Source organism: Falco punctatus (genome assembly GCF_963210335.1).
Source record: "Falco punctatus genome assembly, chromosome: 13".
NCBI lineage: Eukaryota > Metazoa > Chordata > Aves > Falconiformes > Falconidae > Falco > Falco punctatus.
Window position 1 is genome coordinate 10,801,644 of NC_137593.1, and position 20,944 is coordinate 10,822,587.

At 62.8% G+C, this 20,944-nt stretch overlaps 1 protein-coding gene across 1 annotated transcript in view; it reads right to left on the reverse strand.

Annotated features, from left to right (window-relative positions):
- LOC308072309 (uncharacterized protein) overlaps window positions 1-20,944 on the reverse strand; it is a gene marked incomplete at its 5' end in the record, with an annotated part of 22,325 nt that continues 1,381 nt past the window's right edge. Inside the window, 2 exons of the mRNA XM_080408969.1 lie at window positions 1-10,894; window positions 10,925-17,193. Coding sequence (XP_080265095.1) covers window positions 16,264-17,193 — 930 coding nt within the window. The 3' untranslated portion in view covers window positions 1-10,894; window positions 10,925-16,263. The remainder of the gene's footprint in view (window positions 10,895-10,924; window positions 17,194-20,944) is intronic.

A 20,944-nucleotide genomic window follows, 5' to 3' on the forward strand; every position in this document is an offset into this window, starting at 1 on the left:
CCCCCCACCCCCCCATCGCCTCCCTGAGTCAAGCTGGAACTGTGGGAACCGAACCCGGTGTGCGAAGAGTGGGGGAGCAGCTGTGCTCACTGCCCACCCCAGGGCCAGGGTGTCCCCATGTCCCCACAGCCCCAGGGCTTCTCCCCAGAGTGCAGGTCCTCTGCTCTCCCCAGGCAGGAGCATTGCAGCAGCCAAGGGCACCCCTGGACCACCGGCCTCGTTCCTCTTCTCCGTGAATTGGCAGCTACTGAGCCGGGTGGGAGCGTGCCAAGGCAGCCCAGCTGCCGGCAAGGTAACCCCCTAGGGGCTGCTGTCCCTGGGAGAGCGGGACTGAGGGTCTCTGTGCCCTCAGCCCAGGGGGAATTGCTCCCTAGTAGCTAAGTGGGACCCCCGGTCGCTCATGGTGGCAGTTTTTGGGTCCTAACATCCCCGTGGCTGCAGCACACCCAGTGGGCTCACTTACAGGGGTGCTTTGCTGGCGGTACGGAGGGGCAAGTGGGCGCTCCCCAAAAGGAGGGGGTGCACCCCTGTGCTCCACCCTGCTCCCCTCCTCCCCAGGCTGACCTAGCAGGTGCTATTTTTTCCCTTTCCTTGAAATTCGCCTGCCCTTGGGTTTCTCATTAACCCCGTCCTTCTCCCCAGGGAACAGTAAACAAGTCTGGGATGGCAGCTGGCAGCAGGTCCTGCGCCCGGGGACGGGCTGCGCGCACCCGCCATCCTGCGCTACGGGATGTGTTGGGGATGCGGCTGCCAGCGGCACCACAGCCCGGTTCTGCTGGGGTTTCCCATCCCTGCCTGCTCCAGCTTGCCCCCCACCCTGGATGCTCCTTGCCCCCCGCCATGGTGGGACCCCAAACAGCAGTGCTGGGCAGACCTCTTCCCTCTGCCAGGTCAGGCAAAGCAACCTGGGCTTGTGAGGCTTTTAAGAGCAGACAGCCAAATATATGCCAGAACCCATTTTTGGCTTTCAACTGCCTTCAGTACCCCAGCCTGAAGCACTGGTGGTCTCAGGGGCTGCCCCTGCTGCCCTTGCTCCCCCTGTCCCTGCTGCTGCAAGGTTTGGGGTCCCACCCATCCCGCTGCATCCCCAACATCCCCACCTCAACCCTCCACCCTGGCCTGGCTTTGCTTTGGGGGAGGTCTGCTCATTTTAAACAGCAAACCCACAACCAACCCCTTCTCCCAGCCTCCTCCATGCCCACCCTGCTTCCATGGGGCAGGACGCAGCATCTCCCAGCCTCGGCCCCAGGTCTCCCCCAGCCTCGTGCCCCCCTCCCACTGCCTGGTTTGCACCCAGGGCTGTACCCAGCGGCTCTTCACGTGCCATACCTGCCACCTCCCTCTGCATACAGATGTGTACAGGGGGAAAGTCATGTTCAATCGTGAAAGAAAAGCAACAGTGAAAAACAGCAGCAAGGGAAATTAATGCGAGCGTGCATTTGTAAAAATATTTTTTAACGGAAAGACTTTTTTTCAATTAAATTATTTAAGGAATTTTATGGAGGTCTGCAGTGCCTGCGTGGTTCTTGGGGTGGCTCTGGGTGGTGGGCAGCCCTGCTCTGGGGTGGGGGTATGTGTGGGTGCTTGTGTGTGTAAAAGTGGGTCCGTGGCAGCAAGCGGGAGGCACTTGGCCCCATGCGGGCACAAGCCTTGCACGAGCCTCCCCACTCCCAGGGCAGCCGGTGGGCAAGGAACTTTGGGGGGCTGAGGGGAGCAGGTGACGCTCCCCAAGCCACCAGCCCTTGGGTGACACTATGGGGATGTCCTGGGGTGGTGAGGATGAGATGGGGTGGCCCTTGGGGACTGTGGTGACCAGACTGGGATTGGGGGGGTAAGGGGGGGGGGGGCGCGGGGGGAGGCAAGACCTGCCTGCACCCTGCACTTCCCCCCTCCCAGCCCATGCAAAAGAGCCTTTTGTGCTGCTGGGTTTTTCCCCCCCTTTTAATTCCTAACCAAGAGATTAAGGGAAGACAAAGGCTACGATTGTTCCCGCTCTGCAGAGAGCTGGAAAGTTCGGGGAGGGGGGACCGTCCCTTTCCAGACAGGCCCAGAGGAGGGGGATGCACGCCCCAGGTGGAGGGGCCGGGATGGGGGTGACACCCTGGGAGCTGCAGAGGGGGGTCCCAGGGGCACGACTGGGGTGAAGGCAGGCCGCGTGCTAAGAGGAGACCCTGCTGGGGTGGGCCGGGGGCTCAGGGCTCTGGCGGGGGGCTGGGCAGCACGCTGCAGCCGAGGACGAGGAGGAAGGCTGGGGATGATGGGTTGGCCAGCTCGTCGGCTGCTTGGCGTTTTCCCTGCTAACTCTTGGCTGACACCTCGACGACTTGGCAGGGAGAGGATCCTGCAGCCCCGTCAGCCGCCTGGGGCCGGCACAGCTGGAAGGGATCACGGCTCAGCACGGCTCGGCTCAGCACAGCACAGCCGTGCCCCAGCGGGCCAGCCTGGGGCACAGGGCAGCGGCAGCACTGGCACCCCCACGGCCCCCACCATGCCTCATCCCCACTGCCATCCTGTGTCCATGGGCATCGCCAGCGTGGCTGTGCTGGGGACCACATCCTCACCTGTGCTCAGCCAGGGCGGGATGGACGCCAGCCAGGCGGGTCCTGGCCACAGCCAGGGCCACGCTGTGGCCCAGGGAAGGGGCCGTCCCCACAGCACAAGGGCCAGGACCCAGCGAGTTTTCCCATGCTCGCAGGGAGCTGCGAGACACCCACGAACGCCCCGGCTCTGCTCCTTCTGTTTCCCGTTAAGATTATTTATTGGTAATTTTTAAGACCACTTACAGACTCTGTTCACGTGCCAGGACCCTACGCGGCTTTTTCCCAGGGCTTTTTTTTTTTTATTAAAAAAAAAAAAAAAGATTTTTTTAAAATAATTTTCTTCCCACTCCTTCCTTCCAGTCTTCTTTGGTAGCTGGTGGGGGGCTTGCACATGGTGCAACGCCCATCCTTGACTGCCACCACAGCCCATCCTCCCTGCGCACAGCTGCCGGGGCTGCATCCTTGCCCCCTCAAGCAGGGCTGGTGTCCCTACAGGGGGACCATGGGGGACATGACCGCCCCTGAGCAGTGCCCAGCATCCCTGCACAAGGAGCTGCCAGCCAGCCTGGGATGCTCCCAAAAAGGGGATCGAAGGGCTGGGGGCCGGGGGGACTGCCTTGGGGAACAGGAGGCAGCTCTCCCCCAGATGCCTGGGAGCTGACATCGTCTTTGGCAGCATGCAGCCAGCGAGCAAACGAGTCCGCATTAATCAACCTGCGCCTGCCTGCCTTGTTCGAGGAGCAGAATCTGACCCGATGCTGGACTGGGAGGCAAAAAACAGCTTTGTGTTATTAAACAAGACCAGGGCAATGCCTGGATGTGGTGTGGTGGTCTGGTGTTGGGAAAGGCTGGCTCCACAGGGGGAAGTCAGAAGGAAAGCTGTAGTGACCTTGCTGGTAGGGCTGGGGCTGGGGGCTGCATCTCATCTGCTGCGAGCTGCCCTGGCTGGAAATGTTGGCTGCTTTGGAAAAGAGGGGAGCAAAGGAGCTTCTGCACGGCTGGCAGCGATAGGTAGAGACACCCTGGTCCCTGCCAGCCTGCCTCGCCCGGGTTTCACTGGCCACCATCCCTGCCCATCCCCATCCCTGTGCGGCCAGTCAGTGCAGACCCCTGCAGTGGGTGCCGCTGCCTGCACCCCACATGGCAGCATCGGCGCCCCACACAGCAGCACCTGCACCACTGCTCGCCTCCTGCCACCCCAGTCTGGCTTCTCCCAGAGCAGTGCTCAGGGGAAATGGGGAGACCCCTGCCCCTGCCCCCTGCTCCCTCCATGCCCACCACCCAGCCAGCTGCAGAGCTCCCTTATTGCCCTGCTCCCTGCTCCTGCTTTGATCTCCCTCGAAGCCAGGGCCAGCATCACCGCGGGGCCGGGGGCGGCCGGGTGTCAGACAGGTTCAGCCACACATTTCTGGCTAATGAGAAATTTCCTCTCCCCAGAGCTTGGCCGGGTTTTTTTTAGCTCCGGTATCGCTACCTCACCTCTGCCTCCGCCGGGGCAGGCTGAGTCACGGGGGCGTGCGGGCCACCTCCCGGCACGCTGCTTCACCCCGGCCTGGCACTTGCTGGGCCCTGGCAGCACCCCCTCCCCACCCGTTCCCCTGGGGATGGTGTGACCGAGAGCCTGGCAAAACCAAAACTCCGATGACCCATCCCTATGCAAGAGCCAGGCGTGTCAGAGTGATGCCCTGAGCCCGGGTGCTGCCCTGAAGCCAGCGTGGATGGGCTGAGCCTGGGGAGGGGGTTGGCACGGCAGCGGGGGGGGGGGGGGTACGGGTGCTGCACCCTGCTGTGCCCCGCTGCCCCGGTCCGTGCTCAGGGGAACCGCAGCTCCAGGCAGCTGGGAAAGTTCAAAGGGAAGGGAAAAAGCAGCAGTTCCTGCTCTGCATGAGGGTTTGGGCTCGGCTCCGGCTCCGCGCGCCCGCAGCCTGCAGTCACTTCGTGCCGTTAACCGGTTTCCTTGTTCTGAACTTGCTAATGAGCCAGCGTGGGAAGTGGCAGGGGCCGAGGGCCCCCAAACTGGGGCATTGGAGGGGGCAAGTGGCTCCTCCTAGAATAGTATATGGTGGGCAGAGAGGCGCCAGCCACCCACCTTAGTCCCCCATTGGGTCCCACCTGCTCTTGGCCAGCCCTACTGGCCCCCAGCACAGACCCACCACCCCAGCAGCCCCATGCTGGTGCCCCAAGAGAAGGGTGCCCCGTGACACTACTACCCTGGGGTGGCTCAACCTCTGCCACCTCCCTCGGCGCAGGTTTCCCCTATCCCGCTGTCCCCATCGTCACCCAGGAGGGGAGCCAGGACTGCGCCCCAGGAGGGTGAAGCTGAAACCATGACCCATCCCAGGGCGGTGAGTCAGGCTGTGCCAGGTGGCTTGTGCTGGAAAGCACCTTCCAGCACCAGCACCATCCCTGTCCCCGTCCCTGTCCCCATCCCCATCCCACAGTGCCACAATGCCACAGCACAGAAGGACCCCATGGGAAGCATCGATGGAGAGCAGGCAGGCGAAAAGGTCTGGGGGAGATGGCAGGTGTTTCTGTCCACAGCCAAGCCTTGCAGGAAGGGGAGCAGGAGGATGAGTCAAGCCCAGGGCAGGAGCAGTGGGGCAGGAGCATCAAGGTGTTTGTGCTGGCGTCATCAGCCCTGTGCAAACAAACCTGTGGGACCACGTGGGATGGAGGAGAGCCAGGCAGAGGGATGGGGAAAGCCCATCCTGCACCAGCCCCAGCACTGGGGGAACTCATGAGATCGAGGACCCAAGTGATGGAGCTGCGGCACAGCATGTCTGGGGTCTGGTGTGGAGCAGGGGCTGTCCCTGGCAGTGTGACAGTGGCCATGCTGCAGCTCGAGTCCATGTCCCTTGTCCCCATGGGCCCAGGCGGCACACAGGAGGTGGGGTTCATTGGCACGGGGGTCACAGGCTCCCATTCACACGCTCCCGGCGGGCGGGTGGTGGGTGATGGACGAGGCATGTTCCAGCCTCCGCACTGAGATAATCCCATCCCTGCCAGCACTGCCGGCCTGCGGCCGGCATTTATCTCACGCCAGGGCTGACGTCAGCCCCCAAGACCCCAGCCAAGGAGGCCTTGCTGCTCCTCCCAGCTTTTCCCAGGGACAAGGGGCTTCAGGCCCCTCACCCCAGGCTGTGAGCAGGTGGATTTATGACCACAGCCGTGCTCCGGCATCCAGGAGACAGGAGAGGCAACTGGGCCTTTATGGCTGTAATACACCTTTCTGACAGTGAATTTTAAATGGCCTCGTAAACCCCCCTGTCGCCCACCCCCAGCAGAAGGCAGTGGTTTATTAGGGCTGTAATTCTTCTGGCATTTCATCAGTGTCCTTTTAATCTGCACTCAAGAGTTTTTCTTTCTGCTTAATTCTGGCAGCTGTAAACGCTGTTAGGGATGGTCTTGTGCAGGGACCCTCCAGAGGAGGGCTGGGCACTGAGGTAGGGATGCGACGGAGCAGAGAGAGACTGGTCCCCACCAAGGGGTCACACTGGTGAAGAAAAGCCAAATTTTGCTGCTTCAAGCACATCCCTCTGCCGAGCAGGCCCAGGCAGGATGCAGTCATGGTTCAAGGAAAGCCTTCCCAAGGAACCTTGGGATTTCGGCAGCAGAGCCGGCCAGGAGCTAATCCTTTGTGCCAGGCTTTCCACTTTCATCTCATTAACTCCCGCTCTCTGTGCCGCTGCCCCCTCGGTTTTTCTGGCGGGGAGATAAGTCTCCATGCTCGGCGCAGCGAATCCTCCGTGCCTGCTCGCCCAATGCTCCCGGTCGCGCTGACGCTGGCAGGCAGCTTCCATCCAATTACAGCGGGGTGAAGCTCATTTTAATTGCATAGAGCAACTGGGATTACGCAGACTTTATCTCCTAATTCCCTCTTTATCTCTTAACTTCACACTCGCCGCTTGCATTGAAGGCAGGACAGCTTGTGCCAGCATCTGCAATTTCTGAAGTAGCCTTTCCCCATGCACCACCCCCTTGCCCAGATGAGGTTGGCCCCAAAATGCCCCAAAATACCCAAAATGCTGGCACTGGGGAACCCTCCATGTCCCATGGAGCTGGGATGAGCTACTGGCCTCAGCCCTGGGGACATCCCTACAGGACTGGGGGGTCAAGACCACCCACCGGGGGATGGCACCCTTTGCATCAGCTGCTTTGGGAGGAGGGCTCACCGTTGAGCTGCTGTCCCCAGTAAAGGCCACGTGTCACCGGGAGGCAGAGGCTCTCCACGAGTGGCTGGGATGGGCACAGTGCAGCGAAAGAGCTTTTCCCCTGAACACTTTACAACCCCCCAGGCAGCCCAGTGAGCATTCAGCACCACTGCTGGGCCTGCTGCAGGGCTTGCAGGGTCCCTTTGAGGGAGGGATGGGCTGTTTGCCTCCCAAAACACACTCTGGAGACAGCAAGTGTCTCAGCCATTTCCTTGGGGACTCTCAAGGACCCTTTATCTGCCCTGTGCACTTAACTGGGATGGATGCTGCCACGGGGCTCTAGGGCTTGTTGATGGAGCCAAAAGGTGTTTTGTAGTCTCTTCAGGTATGAATAGCACCCATGGGTGCATGCCTCCCCCTTTGAACGGCTGCCCCATCATCCCTCCCCACAGCAGGAGCCGCACAGAGCCCAGCGCTCTGTCCTTCCCATCTTTGTTTATTCACCCCCCTGAGACACCCCTCAATGCCCAGGGCAGGGTGGCTTGGGCATCCAGCAACACCCACTTCTGTGTGTGGACATGTCCACCCCGACCCAGAACAAGCTCTTGAGATAACGAGATAGCCAGAGGCTGCCCCAGCCAGGGGCACTTGGCAGGGCCAGACCCGATAACAAGTCAGCAGCTGGTCCCCTCTCCCTGCGATGAAATTTCCTCCTTGGTTTGCTGTCCCTTGGCATCACAGAGAGCTTGGTGCCAGGCTCACCCATGCTGCAGGTGGGTAAACTGAGGCAGCAGGGCAGGGGACAGGTGCCCATCTTTGCAAGCTCTGCATCAGCATGGCTGAGTGCTAATTAGCTTCCATTAGCACATGCTAATTAATCTAATTCCAATGACCCACAATTCTGGAGCATGAGAGCTGCTCCTCACCCTCTACCATAGCTGTGCACAGCTCTGCACATGCCATGGCTGGTGGCAGCAGGGAGGGGACAGACCAGGGAGCCACCGATGCCAGTGCCGGTGCCACACTGCAGGCGTGCCCTCCCTGGGCTCAGCCCTGCACGGTGGCACTCCCGGCACCCCCTTCCTGGGCACTGCTGACACGTGCCAGATGCAGCAGATCAGGCATTTTGGGTGCTGGGAAAGCCACGCTGAACCTGTAGTTTTTACTGTGCGAGTTCCCCAAGCAACTATCCCCTTCCCCTCCTGCCGGCTGCCGCCCCCCCCTCCCCCCAAGCACCATGCTTGGGGGGCCGGGTGCTTTGGTGCGGGGGCTATGGCAGCGAAAGGGTGTCTCTTAATCCGGCGGCAGCTGCGGAGCCCAGGCTTGCTTGTTCAAGGGATATGGCAGCTCGGTCAACAATCCCCTGGCCCGTTTCGGTGGGATTAGCAGCCCCCCGGGGTGGGAAGGGGCCCACATGAATATTGGGCTGGTGGGAACACGGCCCTGTGGAAACAAAGCTGGCTGGGGAGGTAGTGGGGAGCAGGCAGCCGCTGTCCCAGGGCGTCCCCGAGGCGGAGGACAGGGGCTTGGGGACCGTCCCTATCCCCATCCCACTCTCACACCCCACGGTGCCGACAGGAGGGAGCTCTGGTTATCATCCTGTGCCACCCCAGTGTGATAACCCCCACCAGCACCGGGGCAGACGGCAGCCTCTGGCCACCCCCTTGACCCTCGCATCTGTCCCTGTGTCCCACCACCCTGGGCCCTGGGGGGACATGGCATGGGAAGCACTCAAACACTGACACCTGGGTGCTCCCAGCAAACAAGGGCAAGTGTGTAATTAGTCCTCGTTTGCCACAGAGTGGCCAGCTGGGGTGAAATCCAGGCTGAAGGAAGTTGTGGGGTGTAGGGTCAGCCAGACCAGGAGGGGAGTGGGACTGCACGGGGACCCCCTGCAAGGGGCTGCAGGACTCCTGTGCAGGGGCAGCCTGGCCCCCTGAAACATCCCTCAGCTCAAACAGCAAGGCTCCGGCTTCTGTCCGAGCAGCAGGTAGGACCCAGTGGGAGAGGAGGTGGAGGAGGGTTTGCCTTGGCAACAGATCCCACGTTTCCCACGTGCCCAGCATCCCTCCATTCCCTCTGTGTCCTGCTGTGCCCCATGCTGGGTCACTGTGTGGGGGGACTCTTCAGCCTGCTGTTGTGCGATATTTGGGGTTACCAGTGTGCAAGCTCTCCGTGAGCAGCCCCGCAGCCCTTGCTGTTTGCAGAGTAGCTTAGAGCCAAGCCCCAGGGCCTTGTCTGTCCTGGGCTTATTTCCCCAGGAAGAAAAAACCTTTCCTGGGGCAGCTCCCTTGGGTGCTGAGGGGGTCCCCAGAGGTGGGTGCGGATCTCTTGGGGCATAAGGCATAAGAAACGAGGCTGTGCGCCCAGGAAAAGATCCCCAATGTTGGTGGTACTTGGAGAACAAGCGCCCACTTGGGCACACGTGTATTAAGTGCATGTGTGGGTGCATGCGTGTGTGTAGTTGGGTGCTCCCATGGGCTCCCCCCAGGGCCTCCTCAGCCCGCTCATCCTGGGTGCTGAGCAGGGGCTGCTTTTCTGCTCCGTTAGCCACGGCTGTGCCGGCACATAATGACATGGTAATTGCGAGCTGAGGTCTGGCCACACGCACTGCCCGGCTTGTCGGCCAGCCCTTGCCGCACCCGGGTTAGCCACTGCCAGGGGGGTCCCACCATCCGCTCCCCTCACCTGCCCGGAGGACCCCCGCATCTGGCTCCATCGGGGGTCTGCTCCGGTGGCAACTTGGAGGGGAAGCCCCCCCCGGCAGGCTGCGGTCACCTCCTCGCCTGGGAGCTGGGAAACCTGTCCTTCCCTGTAGTGTTTACACGGGTAAGAGGGGTCCTCCGCCACTGCACATCGCATTTTCTGCTTGGTCACTTCCATCTGTGTCCCTGCATAATGATTTTTTCTGCTACATTAATTTAACACACTGCGGCGAACCGAGGCGCTGGGACCCCGAGCTGCTTAATTGTGTCAAAGGAAAGGCTCCCGCTCCCGCTTTCATCAGCAGCCGGGGCGGCTGCGGGGTGGGTGTCCCTGCAGGGGGGTGGGAAAGGGTCTCAGGGTGGTCGTGGCGTCTGGAGGGAGGTGGTGGTGGAAGGGTGTGGGGTGACACGGGGGCTGGTGTGAGCCCCCAGTCCTGGGGCAGGCAGTGAGTTCCCAGCTCAGGGCATCCACTGGGGGCTGTGGGGTGAGGGTGGGAGGTCCTGGGGACCCTAAACCACCCCTTTCAGAGAGCCTGGTACCACGGGGCATCTCACCTTATCCCTGCAGATGGTGTGGCAGGATAGCAGTGGCACATCCCCATGCCTGGTGGCCGACACCGCCTGGCCCCCCACCCCGGGCCGGCAGAGCCGGAGGGTTAAGTGCTGCGTTTGTGTTGCCTGAATGCGGTGGGAGCTGAACAAGGCCCCCACAAATGGAGGCGAAGGGCTGCCCAGACGGGATGTGACAGCCCGATTTCAGGGCTGTCAGCCCCTGTGTGGTGGGCATTGAGCAGGGACATTCCTCCCCACCGCTCACCGCTCCCCTGGCTCCGGCACCAGGGCCATCAACAAAGGCAATGGGCAGCCCCTGCCCACCTTCAGCCCCCCCAGCTGGGCTTCCATGGGGCATCTGTGGGGCACTGCCGGGCCCGGGGCTGGGCTCTGCGGCTGGCTCTGACCCCCAGCACAGCAGTGCTCAGGGAGCTCCCGGCTGGGGGGGGATGCTGGCAGCCCCCCTTGTCCTCCCTGCCGGCGGCCCCACCATAAGTGGCCTCCGGTATTTGCAAACATTGTGGTGAGGGGCTGGGAAGGTCTCGGCCCACCCCAGCAGGCTCCTTTGTGCCGCGTGGACCCCCGGGGGCTCATTTCCATTCTGCCCGGCGATGATGGCCCCGCTCCTTTCTCCTTGCTCCCCGCTCCGCGAGCCGGAGCCCAGCAGAAGCAGTGCCAAGCACACAGCTGGGCGCCAGCCTGGCATGTTCCCATCCCAGGGGCTCACACCTGCACCGCCAGCGTGCCCCGCTGCTCCGTGCGCCGTCACCCCTCGCAGTAGTTGCAGAGCTGATCTGTCCTGGTCCCTCCACAGCCCACCACGGGTCCCTGTGTCCGTGCACACTTGCATAGGTGTGTCTGCATGCTCCCGTATGGGCTACCATGCTCTGAGGTACACGCCTGGCTGCATGGACCTCCCACACACCCAGCTGCGTGGATGCACCCACTCACGTACACCCACCCACCGTACACCCACCCACCGTACACCCACCCACCGCCAACTCCAGCCATGCATACCCCCTCTGCCCCTGCACACCCCACCTCTTTTTGCACCCCCATGCACACTCCCTGCCCTCAGGCTCCCCCAAATGCCCCCCACCCCAGGCTGAGCAGGGTGCCCCAGGCTGACACAGCCAGCCCCTCAGCACGGGGGTACGGTGGGCAACTCTGGGCTCCCCGCAGCTCCCAGCACCCTCCCTCTGCACCCCAGCCCCTTTGACACATTTTGGGAGGCCACCACAGCCACATCCCCCATCAAACTGCAGGGACCTGGCACGGCACAGCCGGATCTCAGGCAGTGCCTGTCGGCTACTGCCAGTGTTTTATGGCCCTGCTCAATGCCCGCAGATCAATGCCGAGCCTCATTTTATTTGCTTTTGGAGTTATAAAGGTGAATTAACCCAGCTGCGCCTTTGCAACCGCTCTCACCTGCTGCCAGGTGCAGGGTGGAGGGGACTGGCAGGGGACAGCGGGACCCTGGGACACGGTGCCCATTCCTTGCCCTGCCAGGGAGTGCCCAAGGGAGCCGGGTTGCTCTTTTCTCGCATTTTTTGTGGCCCGTAAATCTCCTCGGGGGCCTCCAGCGGTGACCTCTTCCTGGGTGCAGCCGCTAAGCCCTTTGTAATGGGATTTTGTGGCAGAACCGGCAAATTAGGGGCGAAGTGAATGTGTTAAGCTGCTGGTTTCTTTCTGGCAGGTTCCCCCTCCCCGGCCCACACCGGCCAGAGCCCGAACAAAGGCAAAGAGCTCCGCTTTTATCTCCGGCCCTTAGAAGTCAGAGCTGTGCAGGGCTGTATCCCCCCCTCCAAACGGGCAGGCTGGGACAGGGATGGGAACCCGGACTGGCAGAGCCCGGGGCTGCGGGAAAGGAGCGTGGGAGGAACCAGCTGCAAGCGAGTTGCATCAACAGATTGGCCATGGGGGCAAATCTGGGGAAGGGGGTCAAGAGAGCCCATCTCCAAGCCAGGAAGATGTAGCACCGAGAGGACCCTTGGCATGGGACCCCACAGCATCCAAGCCAGGACATGGCATTGGGAGGGCAACTAGGATGGGGCAATGGCTGGGGCTTTCCTGGCATGGGGACAGTCCCCAGGTGATGCTGGGGGGACACAGTGGGAGGACCCACCTCTGCTTCCGTGCAATATTGTTCCGGTGCAATATTGTTCCAGTGCAAACACTTCATTAACACTGGCAAATACAAGCCATAAATACTCATTAATTCCCCTCATCACTGATGGGCTTGGGAGCTGGTGTGCCCCCACCTCATGTCCCCCACCTACCTGGGGACCCTTTTGTCAGCCCCATCCCTAGGGAGGGTGGGGGGTGCTGGCTGCCCCTTGGCAGAGAAGAGCAGGCAGCCCCCAGCCTGGGGTATCTCCCCCTGGCATGGCCGTACTCCCCCAGGAGGTGTCCTTTCAGGGGTGCCCCCCAGTCCCCCAGCTTGGGGTGAGGGCTAATCCACTGGGACCAGCCCCTTGGCTCTCAGCATCCAAAGGCAGGAAACAAAAGCCCGGGGCTGGGCAAGGAGGGTGCTACTTTGGCACCCCAAAAAAACCCAAATGCAGGCAGGGAGCAGTCAGAGGACAGCATGCTGCCCCCAGGGCCCCCGTAAGGGCCTGATTTATTGCTGTCTCCTGAAGGATGCCATTAAGGGAGCGGCCCGAGTGGGGAGCGCAGCTGCTGGAGCAGATCAGTGCCTGATTAATGTTGGGCAACTTGTTATATTGTCAGATAATTATCCCCAAACTGTATGACTTTTCTGCTAAGTGGCAGCGCTTAATTGCGTTTTTAATTACACCGCCATCATTGCAGCCCCTCTGCACAGGAGGCAGGGATGCCACGAGCTGGGCAGAAGTGTGGTGGGGGGCCTGGGACCCTTTGCAGGAGGCATGGCATGGGCATCCCACCCCCACTGAGCCCCCTGGTGTGGGGCACCCAGCTGTGGCATCCCCAAGTTACGTGCACTGCAGGCAGCAAGGGTTTGGGGTGATTGTTGTCAGCGCTCCCTGAGGCGGCAAGCAGGCAGGGTGCTCCCCCTTGCCTGCTGCAGGCTTTCAGGGCTCATCATCCCGTGCGTCGTCGTGTCCCACCCCCCCGGCCCCATCCGGCTGGGGGCAGCCCAGGGTCTGGCTTCCCCTCGCAGGCAGGGCCAGGTCAGGGGTCAATGCATTTAAAATTCCTCCTCACTCTTAAACTCCAGAGAGCAGGCGGGGGGGGGGGGGTGGTGGTGCAGCAGCTGTGTGGGGAGCACCCGCTGGCACCCCAGGCAGGCAGCACACATGTGCAGGCAGGAGTGAGCGCCTGTGTCTGTCTGTATACATGTGTGTGTGTGTGAGAGCTTGTGTGCGTTCATGTGTGTGTGTGCACTTACAGGGCGGTCTGTATGTGCGCGGGGGATTGCACATCTGTGTGCATGTGCATGGACACGTATGTGCATGCCTGTGGATTTACATGAGTGCAGCTGCAGGGGGCTGTGCATATGTGTGCAAGTGCACGAGTGCATATGTGTGCACACTTACATGTCTGCTGATGTGTACACCTGCGTGTGTTTTTGTACATGTACAGGTGTATGCATATGTGCATGTGTGCGCAAACGGAGGTACGTGCATGCATGTGAACTTGTCTGCGTGTGCCTGAGCACGTGGAGGAGTGTGTATTTGTGTCTGTGAGTGTGTGTGGGATGTCAGTGCTGCATGCAGGGGTGCATATATAGGAGTGTCTGTGTGCACAAATGTATGTGCATGGCTGCATGCCCCTGTGGGGTGCAGGGATGCCCCTGTGCTCTGGCACCTGGGGTGACAGCAGCGAGCCTCAGCTCTGCTCTCACACCCTGGCCATGCTGGACCTCCCAGGGAGCCCCCTCAAGTGACCCCGTGGGGGCCAGCCCTGTGCGGGGGGTGACAGAGGGGCCAGGAACCCCCAGGGCTTCAGGTGCAGGAGGCACCTGTGGGTCACTGCAGCCCCTCTCCCCTGTCCCTCCCCAGGACAGCGATGCTCCCAGCACTGCGAGAGGCACACAGCCCAGGACCCCCAGCGCTGCTGGAACACAGGACCCCCGCAGGGCCCTGCTGTGCTCACCGGGGCCATGGGGCAGCCAGGGCTGTTCCTGCTTGGGGACAGGGTGCTGTGGATGGGCAGCCCGCACACCGCAGCCCCACCCCCCCCCACCCCAGCCGGACGTCGGGCAGCACTGGGAGGAAATCCAGGCGTTACTGGGTGGCTAGCTGCAGCCCCTGCCCCAGCCGTGGCCTCTGGCCTGAAATTTCCTGGCATGGCCATCACGACAGCATTATCCTGGGCTTTGCCTTCTCCACCAAGGAGGGGGGCCAAGGCAGCAGGAGACACAGCTTCCCCCTGACCTGCGGGGGTGGGGGGATGGGGTGGATCAGGCTCCCCAGGTCCCCATCGCACCAGTGGAGAGGAAGAAACATGGATTCTGATGGGGAATGAGCCAGTCCCAAGCCCCCACCCACCAGGGTGCATGGACTGGGGTGAGTTAACAAAATGGTTAATCTGGGCTTGGGGTGGAATAACCCCCCTGAAACACATCCTGACCCCCAACAGCCCCCTCACCAGCCCCTCTTATCTTCATGGCAGCCGGATGGGGTCTCATTAGAAAGAGGCTGAAATTTCAAGGAAAAAATGTAAATAAAAGTCCATGTCCTGCCTGTCCCCGTTATCTCAGGAATCCGGAGCGCGCCGGCCCCTTCTCCCAGCCATATTTCATCCCAACCATCGCCACTGGCCGCAGACCAAAGTGGGAACAATGGGATGGAGGGAGGCTGTGTCTTGGAGCTTGCCAGGACCCCAGGACCAGGGGAGCCATGGAGTGCTGGGCTTGGGGCCACCTTCCCACCCCACAGTGCCAGGGATCATAGGATGGGCAGTGGGGCTTGGTGCTCTGGACCTCCTCACACGCCAGACAGCCACAGGGACACTGGGATGGGGATGCTTTCAGGTCCCTGTCTCCCACCTGGTGTCCTCAAGCACCAGGATGGGGGTACAGCCACTTCCCCTCCCTGCTCCAAGATCAGCTGCTAATGATGTCTCCCAACCTGCTCAAAAAGACTGTAAATTATTCAGCTCCTCATCAGGGCAATTAAATTAACTCGTCATTGCAGGCCATGAATATTTCAGGGGGGCAAGGGCTGGGGAGCTGTGGGAGCAGGGGTGGGGGGTGGGGTGGGTGGCAGAGCTGGGGCTGAGCCCTGTCCCTTGGCCAGGAGGTACAGCGTGTCCGTTCTCAGCCGGAGGGTGCAGGGAGAAGGGGTTGGGGGGTCTCCGGGCAGGTTCTGGCAGACAGGTGCCTGCAGTCTGGGTCTCGCCATCACCCTGCCTGCCCAGGTTACTTCCACCAGCTGCTGATGGAGGCCCAATGCCAGCAGCCCCCACACAGCTCGCCCCTGCCCAGCCCCTGGAGCACCTCCCGCACCCTGTGTTGCTCCCCTTTTCATGGGGGATGCCTGGGGGTTGGTGGCACTGCACGGGGCTGCCTCCACCCCAGGGACCCCAAATCCCCCCCTGCCCTCCCCTTGTTCCGGGCTGCGTCAGCCCCTGCCCACCTCCCTCCCCCAGGCTCGCGGGTTCTCCGTCAGGATTTCTCTTTCCTTTCTTCCTTGTGCCAAACAATTAATAATTTATCCCATAATAAAAGAGGAAACGGTTAATGAGATGAAAACAAGCCAGAAACATCTGCTGGGGCTGCTTTCATCGCCTCCCCAGGCCGCCTGCGCAGGAAGCGGTGGTGGGAGGTGGCCGGGGGGGCCAGGGGGGCTGCAGCAGCAGGAGGCTGTCCCCCACACCCGGCATTCCTCGCCACAGCCCCCTCCTCCTCAAGGACCCCCAGGCTGCCCCAGCCTGGCACCCTCTCCCTGCTGCCCTATCAAAGCTGGCTGAGACCTGCCAGGCTTGGGTCACAAATGACTCTGGAGGTCCTGCCATGGGGGTGTCACCCTGAAATGGGCAGCGAAGCCCACCACCAGGCTAGCACTGCCTACTCTCCACAGAGATGTGCCTGGCTGCTGGAGGGGGACAGGGCTGTCCCTCTGCCTGCTTTGTCCCCAGCCCCCATGCCCAGATGTTGCTCATTACCTGTGATCTGATCTCTAGTGTGCAGGGCTGCCCCAGGGACCTGATGCTATCGGGGTGGCAATGCAACCCCAAATCCTCCTGGGAAGCTGGGGGGATGTGGAGACGAGGCATGGCACCCTGCCAGCAAAGGGGGCTGCAGGACTGCCCCCCAACATGGTGCTTTGCTAAGATTTATGGGGGCCCAGAAGGCAGCTTATTTCGGGACTGCTTCTTTTGGCAGCGACTTCATGGCATGCAAGGTGAGGGGATGCAGGTGGGGATGTGGGGTGCTGGGAAAGGGGCGGGTGGGATGCACGTTGAGGATGTGAGGTGCTGGGGAAGGGGAGGGCAGGGAGAGGGGGCACGGAGAGCGGGAAAGGGACGGGCAGGGAAAGGGAAGGGGAAGGCAGCAACGCCCGGAGGCTGCTGAGGTGCGGCCAAGACCCAGGCTGGAGGGAAGAGCCTGCCCCGACCAGCTCTGCCACTGGCTTGGCCACAGGAGGGGACTCTGAGGACCCCATGGAAGCAACCTGGGCTGGCAGGGTGGCGATGGGCTGGAGTGCTGCAGGGCTGGGGCTGGGCTGGCGGTTTGGGCAGGAGGGAGCAGGGTTTGGGCAGGATGCTGCCGCCCACCTCTGCTTCCAATTTAGCTGATCCTCGCCCCGATCCCTGCAGCTCCCTAATCTGTTTGTCTTCCAAAGCTGTTAAGTTAATTTGGAGTCCTAGCAAAATCCCCCATCTGTAATCCCAGCCTGCCCTCCTGCCCAGCCAGGTTCTGCTGGGTGCATCTGGCAAGGACACGGCAGGCAGCCCCTTGCCACCGCGGCAGATCAGGGACCCACTCCTGCAGGCTCCAACCGTGGCTCCGGCAGCCCCCAGGTCCCTCCCGAGGCCGGGTGCTGCTAAGGGCCATCGCGGGGACAGGCGGGCGTGATGACAGCTGAGGGAGATGGCCTGTCCCTCCACCAGCCTGGCCAGGCACCCGGCCCCGCTCCCAAGAGGTGTTGCGGAAAAACTGACATCAGCATCAGCCCGGAGGAATTTCTCTGCCCTGACCCATCCCAGCTGGGGACAGGGATGGGGACAGGAACAGGGGCCTCTGCCATGCACCACAGCAGTCTTGAGCGGGGTGGTGGCGGGGGAGGCTATAAGCCCCCTTCTTTGCTGTACCCCTTCCTAGGGCCAGGAGCAGCCAGAGGGTCTGAGAGCATCCTGGGGTACAGCCAGTGTCTCTGCTCCCTGTAGGCACATGCCCCCCCATGCCCTGGGTGCAGCAAACAGCCAGCTCGTGACACTAGTGACACCCCCTGTGCCAGTCAGGGACAGTGGCTGGGGTTGATCTCCCCAGAAGCTCATTTTTTCACCCAGGGCTTCACCAGGGGGAAGAAGGGGCTAATTCCTTCCCAGGTTCCCTAGGGCTCATGGTATAGCTGTGGCCCCACCACCCCTTGGTCCCCTCTGTCGCCCAGCCTGCAGGACGTGTCTGGCAGTCCCTGGGGGAGCCGGTGGCAGGTGGTGATGGGGAAGCTGTTGAGACAGAGTGCCACCCCCCAGCTGCCCCCATGCTGCGAACCCTGGCATCCTGCTCCCCTCCCCCAGCCACACCACCCTCCATCATCTCCTCCTTCCCAGCCTGCGTAATTGGTGCCTTGGTGACAGACGGGCTCATTAACAGCTTAATTTCAGCTTCACCTCTTCCTGCCCGGCCCCCAGCCCAGGTGGGGACCAATCCATCAGGGTGCAGGGAGGCCACTGCACCCCATTGCTGCACCCCACAGGGGCACCCACGGAGCTGGTGGGGAGCACATGTGTACAGCATGCACCAGCCCTGGGCAGCCCCCCAGACTTGGCTCCCCGACATCGGGGTGCATGGGGCGACCCCCATCCCTGGGCATGGGGACAGCGCCACTCTGCCCCTCGCCCCACAGCCCGCAACGGTGCCACGGGGATGGGTGCCCACAGGTGCCGGCAGCTGCCCACCCTGCCAGCCTCGCCCTGCCCTTGTTTGCTCCGGTAACGGCGGTGGCGGTTCGGCTCCTTTGTGGCGGTGGATAACAAGGGCCGCCGCCGCCTCTGAAGCACCGGCCGGCCGGGCTCCGCTGCTGCCCTGCACCCCAAAGCGGGCAGGGGCACCAGCCAGGGACACGAGCAAGGGGGGCAGGCAGGGGCTGCAGGCAGGGGCTGCAGGCAGGGGCTACGGGTAGGAATGCAGGCAGGGGTGGGTGGCAGTACAGGCAGAGCTGCACGCAGCAGGTATGGGCATGGGGTGCAGGCAGGGGTGCAGGCAGGGGTGCAGGCAGGCTCCCAGCCCCACTGCTCCTCTGCTTTTGCCCTCGGGTCCCTATTACAGCCCAGGAGCCTGTCGCCAGCACCCCCTCACCAGGGCAGCGCCTGAAACCATGTCGCTGACCTCCTCCCAGCCACAAATGGCTGATGTCGGGCCCCCAAAGGCCACCCCGCCGGATGGAGGTCTGGCTGCGTTTCAAAGGCGTGCTTGTGTTGTATAATTTATCGGCAGAAGATAACAGCCAAGCGGCTAACGAGGGGGGCTGCACCCCTGCTCCAGGGTGCCTGGCACCACTGGCACTGGGGCTGCCGGGATCCATCATGCTGAGGGCATGGGCACCTTCCCAGCCACGATGAGACAGGGGGACCCCCCAGCTGGTGCCATCTTGTGTCAGGATGCTTTAGGGGTGCCCTAAGGCAGGGGCAGAGGGAGTGCCATCCTGTGCCCTGCTTTGGAGGTACTGGCTGGGTACTCCCCCCCCAGGTGTGACTGGCCTGGCTGCCCCGTTGTGCAGAGACCCTGGGGGCTACAGCATGACCTGAGCGAGAGGAGCCTGGGGTCAGCTTCGGGGGCTCTTCACCCCAGGGACTCACAGCGTGGGTGACCTCGCAGCCCAGCGTGGGGGGAGCAGCAGGCATGGGAGGCTGCGGGGTAGGGGAGAGCTGCTCCCACGGGCACTGGGGCAGTGCCTGGCGCCGGATCTGGGGAGGGTTTGTTTAATCCCAGATAAGGAGGCGACGCCAGGCACCTGGCTGGCAAACGGGTGCTTGCCGGCAACGGCGCTGAAGGCAGTGCCAGCCTCCCCGTGCCCACAAGCACACATGCCCCAGGACCATCTGCTCACCCCCCAGCAGCACAGGGCTGGCATTAGCTGGGGACATGGGTCCCTCTGGCCACCTCCACTCCTGTGGCATGGCACAGCATGGCACGGCATGGCATGGGGTCAGCAAGGCAGCAAGCACACAGGCAGAGCCAGGGCAGACGGGGATGTAATGCAAGGAAAAGCGGGGTGCCCTGGTCTCTGCCAACGCCGGCCAGATTTACGCCAGGGCCAGCCCCCCCGAGCTGATCCTGCCCCACAGGCTGCCTGGGCATGAGGCCGAGGAAAGGGCTTGGGGCTGAGGAGGGGGCTTGGCATCGTGGCCATGCCACACAGCCAGTGCCCGGGGGTTCAGGTCCATGCCAGGCTCCTGCTGCCACCCCGGCCCCACGGCATCTGGGGGGCACCTGGAAACCTGTGTCCCCCCTGCCCCACCAGCTGGTCCTGCGGGTGGCTGTGTGCCCGTGACCTCTGCGTGGGGCCGTGCCCGCCTGTGCCCAGGGTCGGGGCTCAGGTGTGCCCCGGTCCCGCAAGGGCAGGGAGACAGACGGCACTGCCGGCTGGCAGGGTCCGCGGGCAGCAGTGCCCATGGGGGGCTGCCTCACCGGCTGGTGAGCACAGCCCCGGCTGCCTGCCGGCCTGCACCAAGTGTGCCAGGTCTCAGCAGGGGCAAGCAGGGACAGCTGGGCAGGATAAGCCCTTTGTGTCACCCTGCAGTGGCCCTGAGAGCATCCAAGCAGGGGGCACAACCCTGCCAAGCCCCCCCCTCCACAGCCTGAATCACAGTGGGCTCCCAGGGGGTACCTTGAGCACAGTGGGGGCTGGCACATGGGCCCCTCCCCAAAAAACAACCCTGCCCCCCCTCCCTCCCCCAGCCCAGTGGCCCCTCACCTGGTGGGTCACATCTCTCCAGGACAGGACCCCGGGGATGCTGGAGGGGGCAACTGGTCAGACTGCTGAGCCTAGCTGAGGCAGGGGTTCCCCCCGCCCCGGCCGGGGTAGACGTCCTGTCTGGCACACCCCGGGGGTGCTCTGCCATGCTCTGTGTGTTGCTGCCACCCCCTGGCAATGTGCACAGCCCCGGCTGCCCTCCGCAGCCCAGCCCTGCACCCCCGCAGCAGGCAGGGGCACCCCGGCTGCAGGATGCCAGGGAGGGCGCAGGGGGCTTGAGGAGGGGGTCCACACCCCACCCTCGCACCAGGCAGGGTGCCTGGCCATGGCCACACACCCTGGCAGGGGGATCTGGAGGTCTGTGCCCCCATGCGAGCCTGGGTGGGCAGAGTAGGGAGGGGGCGCAAGGCTTGCGGGGGGGGGGGGGGGGGGGGAGCATCACCCATCCGGATGATGATTAGAAGGAGCCGGGGTTATGTCCCAGCGCATTAAGGCTGTCCCCGTTGAATGTCACAGCCGCAGGGTGACCCCGCCATGAACCGCCTGCACGCCTCCCCTGACAGCCCACCAGCCCCCTCCCCGGCACACCAGAGCCCCCCGCTGCGTGTCACCACGCTGCCCTGTCCCGCTGCCTGCGCCTCGCAGATGCGCTGGCACTGTGTCACGGCAGGGACATGCCATGGAGAGGTCACACAGGGGTGCACTGGGGTACCACAGACATCCAGGGATGGGGGGCACCGGCTACCGCCCCAGGCCACATCCTGGAGACGTCTGGTTCCCGGGGACAGCGTGGGCTATGTCCCCACACAGCCACCTCGCTGTAGGCACCAGGGCCACACACACGGACCGGTGTCCCATAGATGTCCCCACTCATGGCCTCGTGGTCGCCAGTGAGCTGTTGCCATGTGCCACGCACACGATGCCGTGCC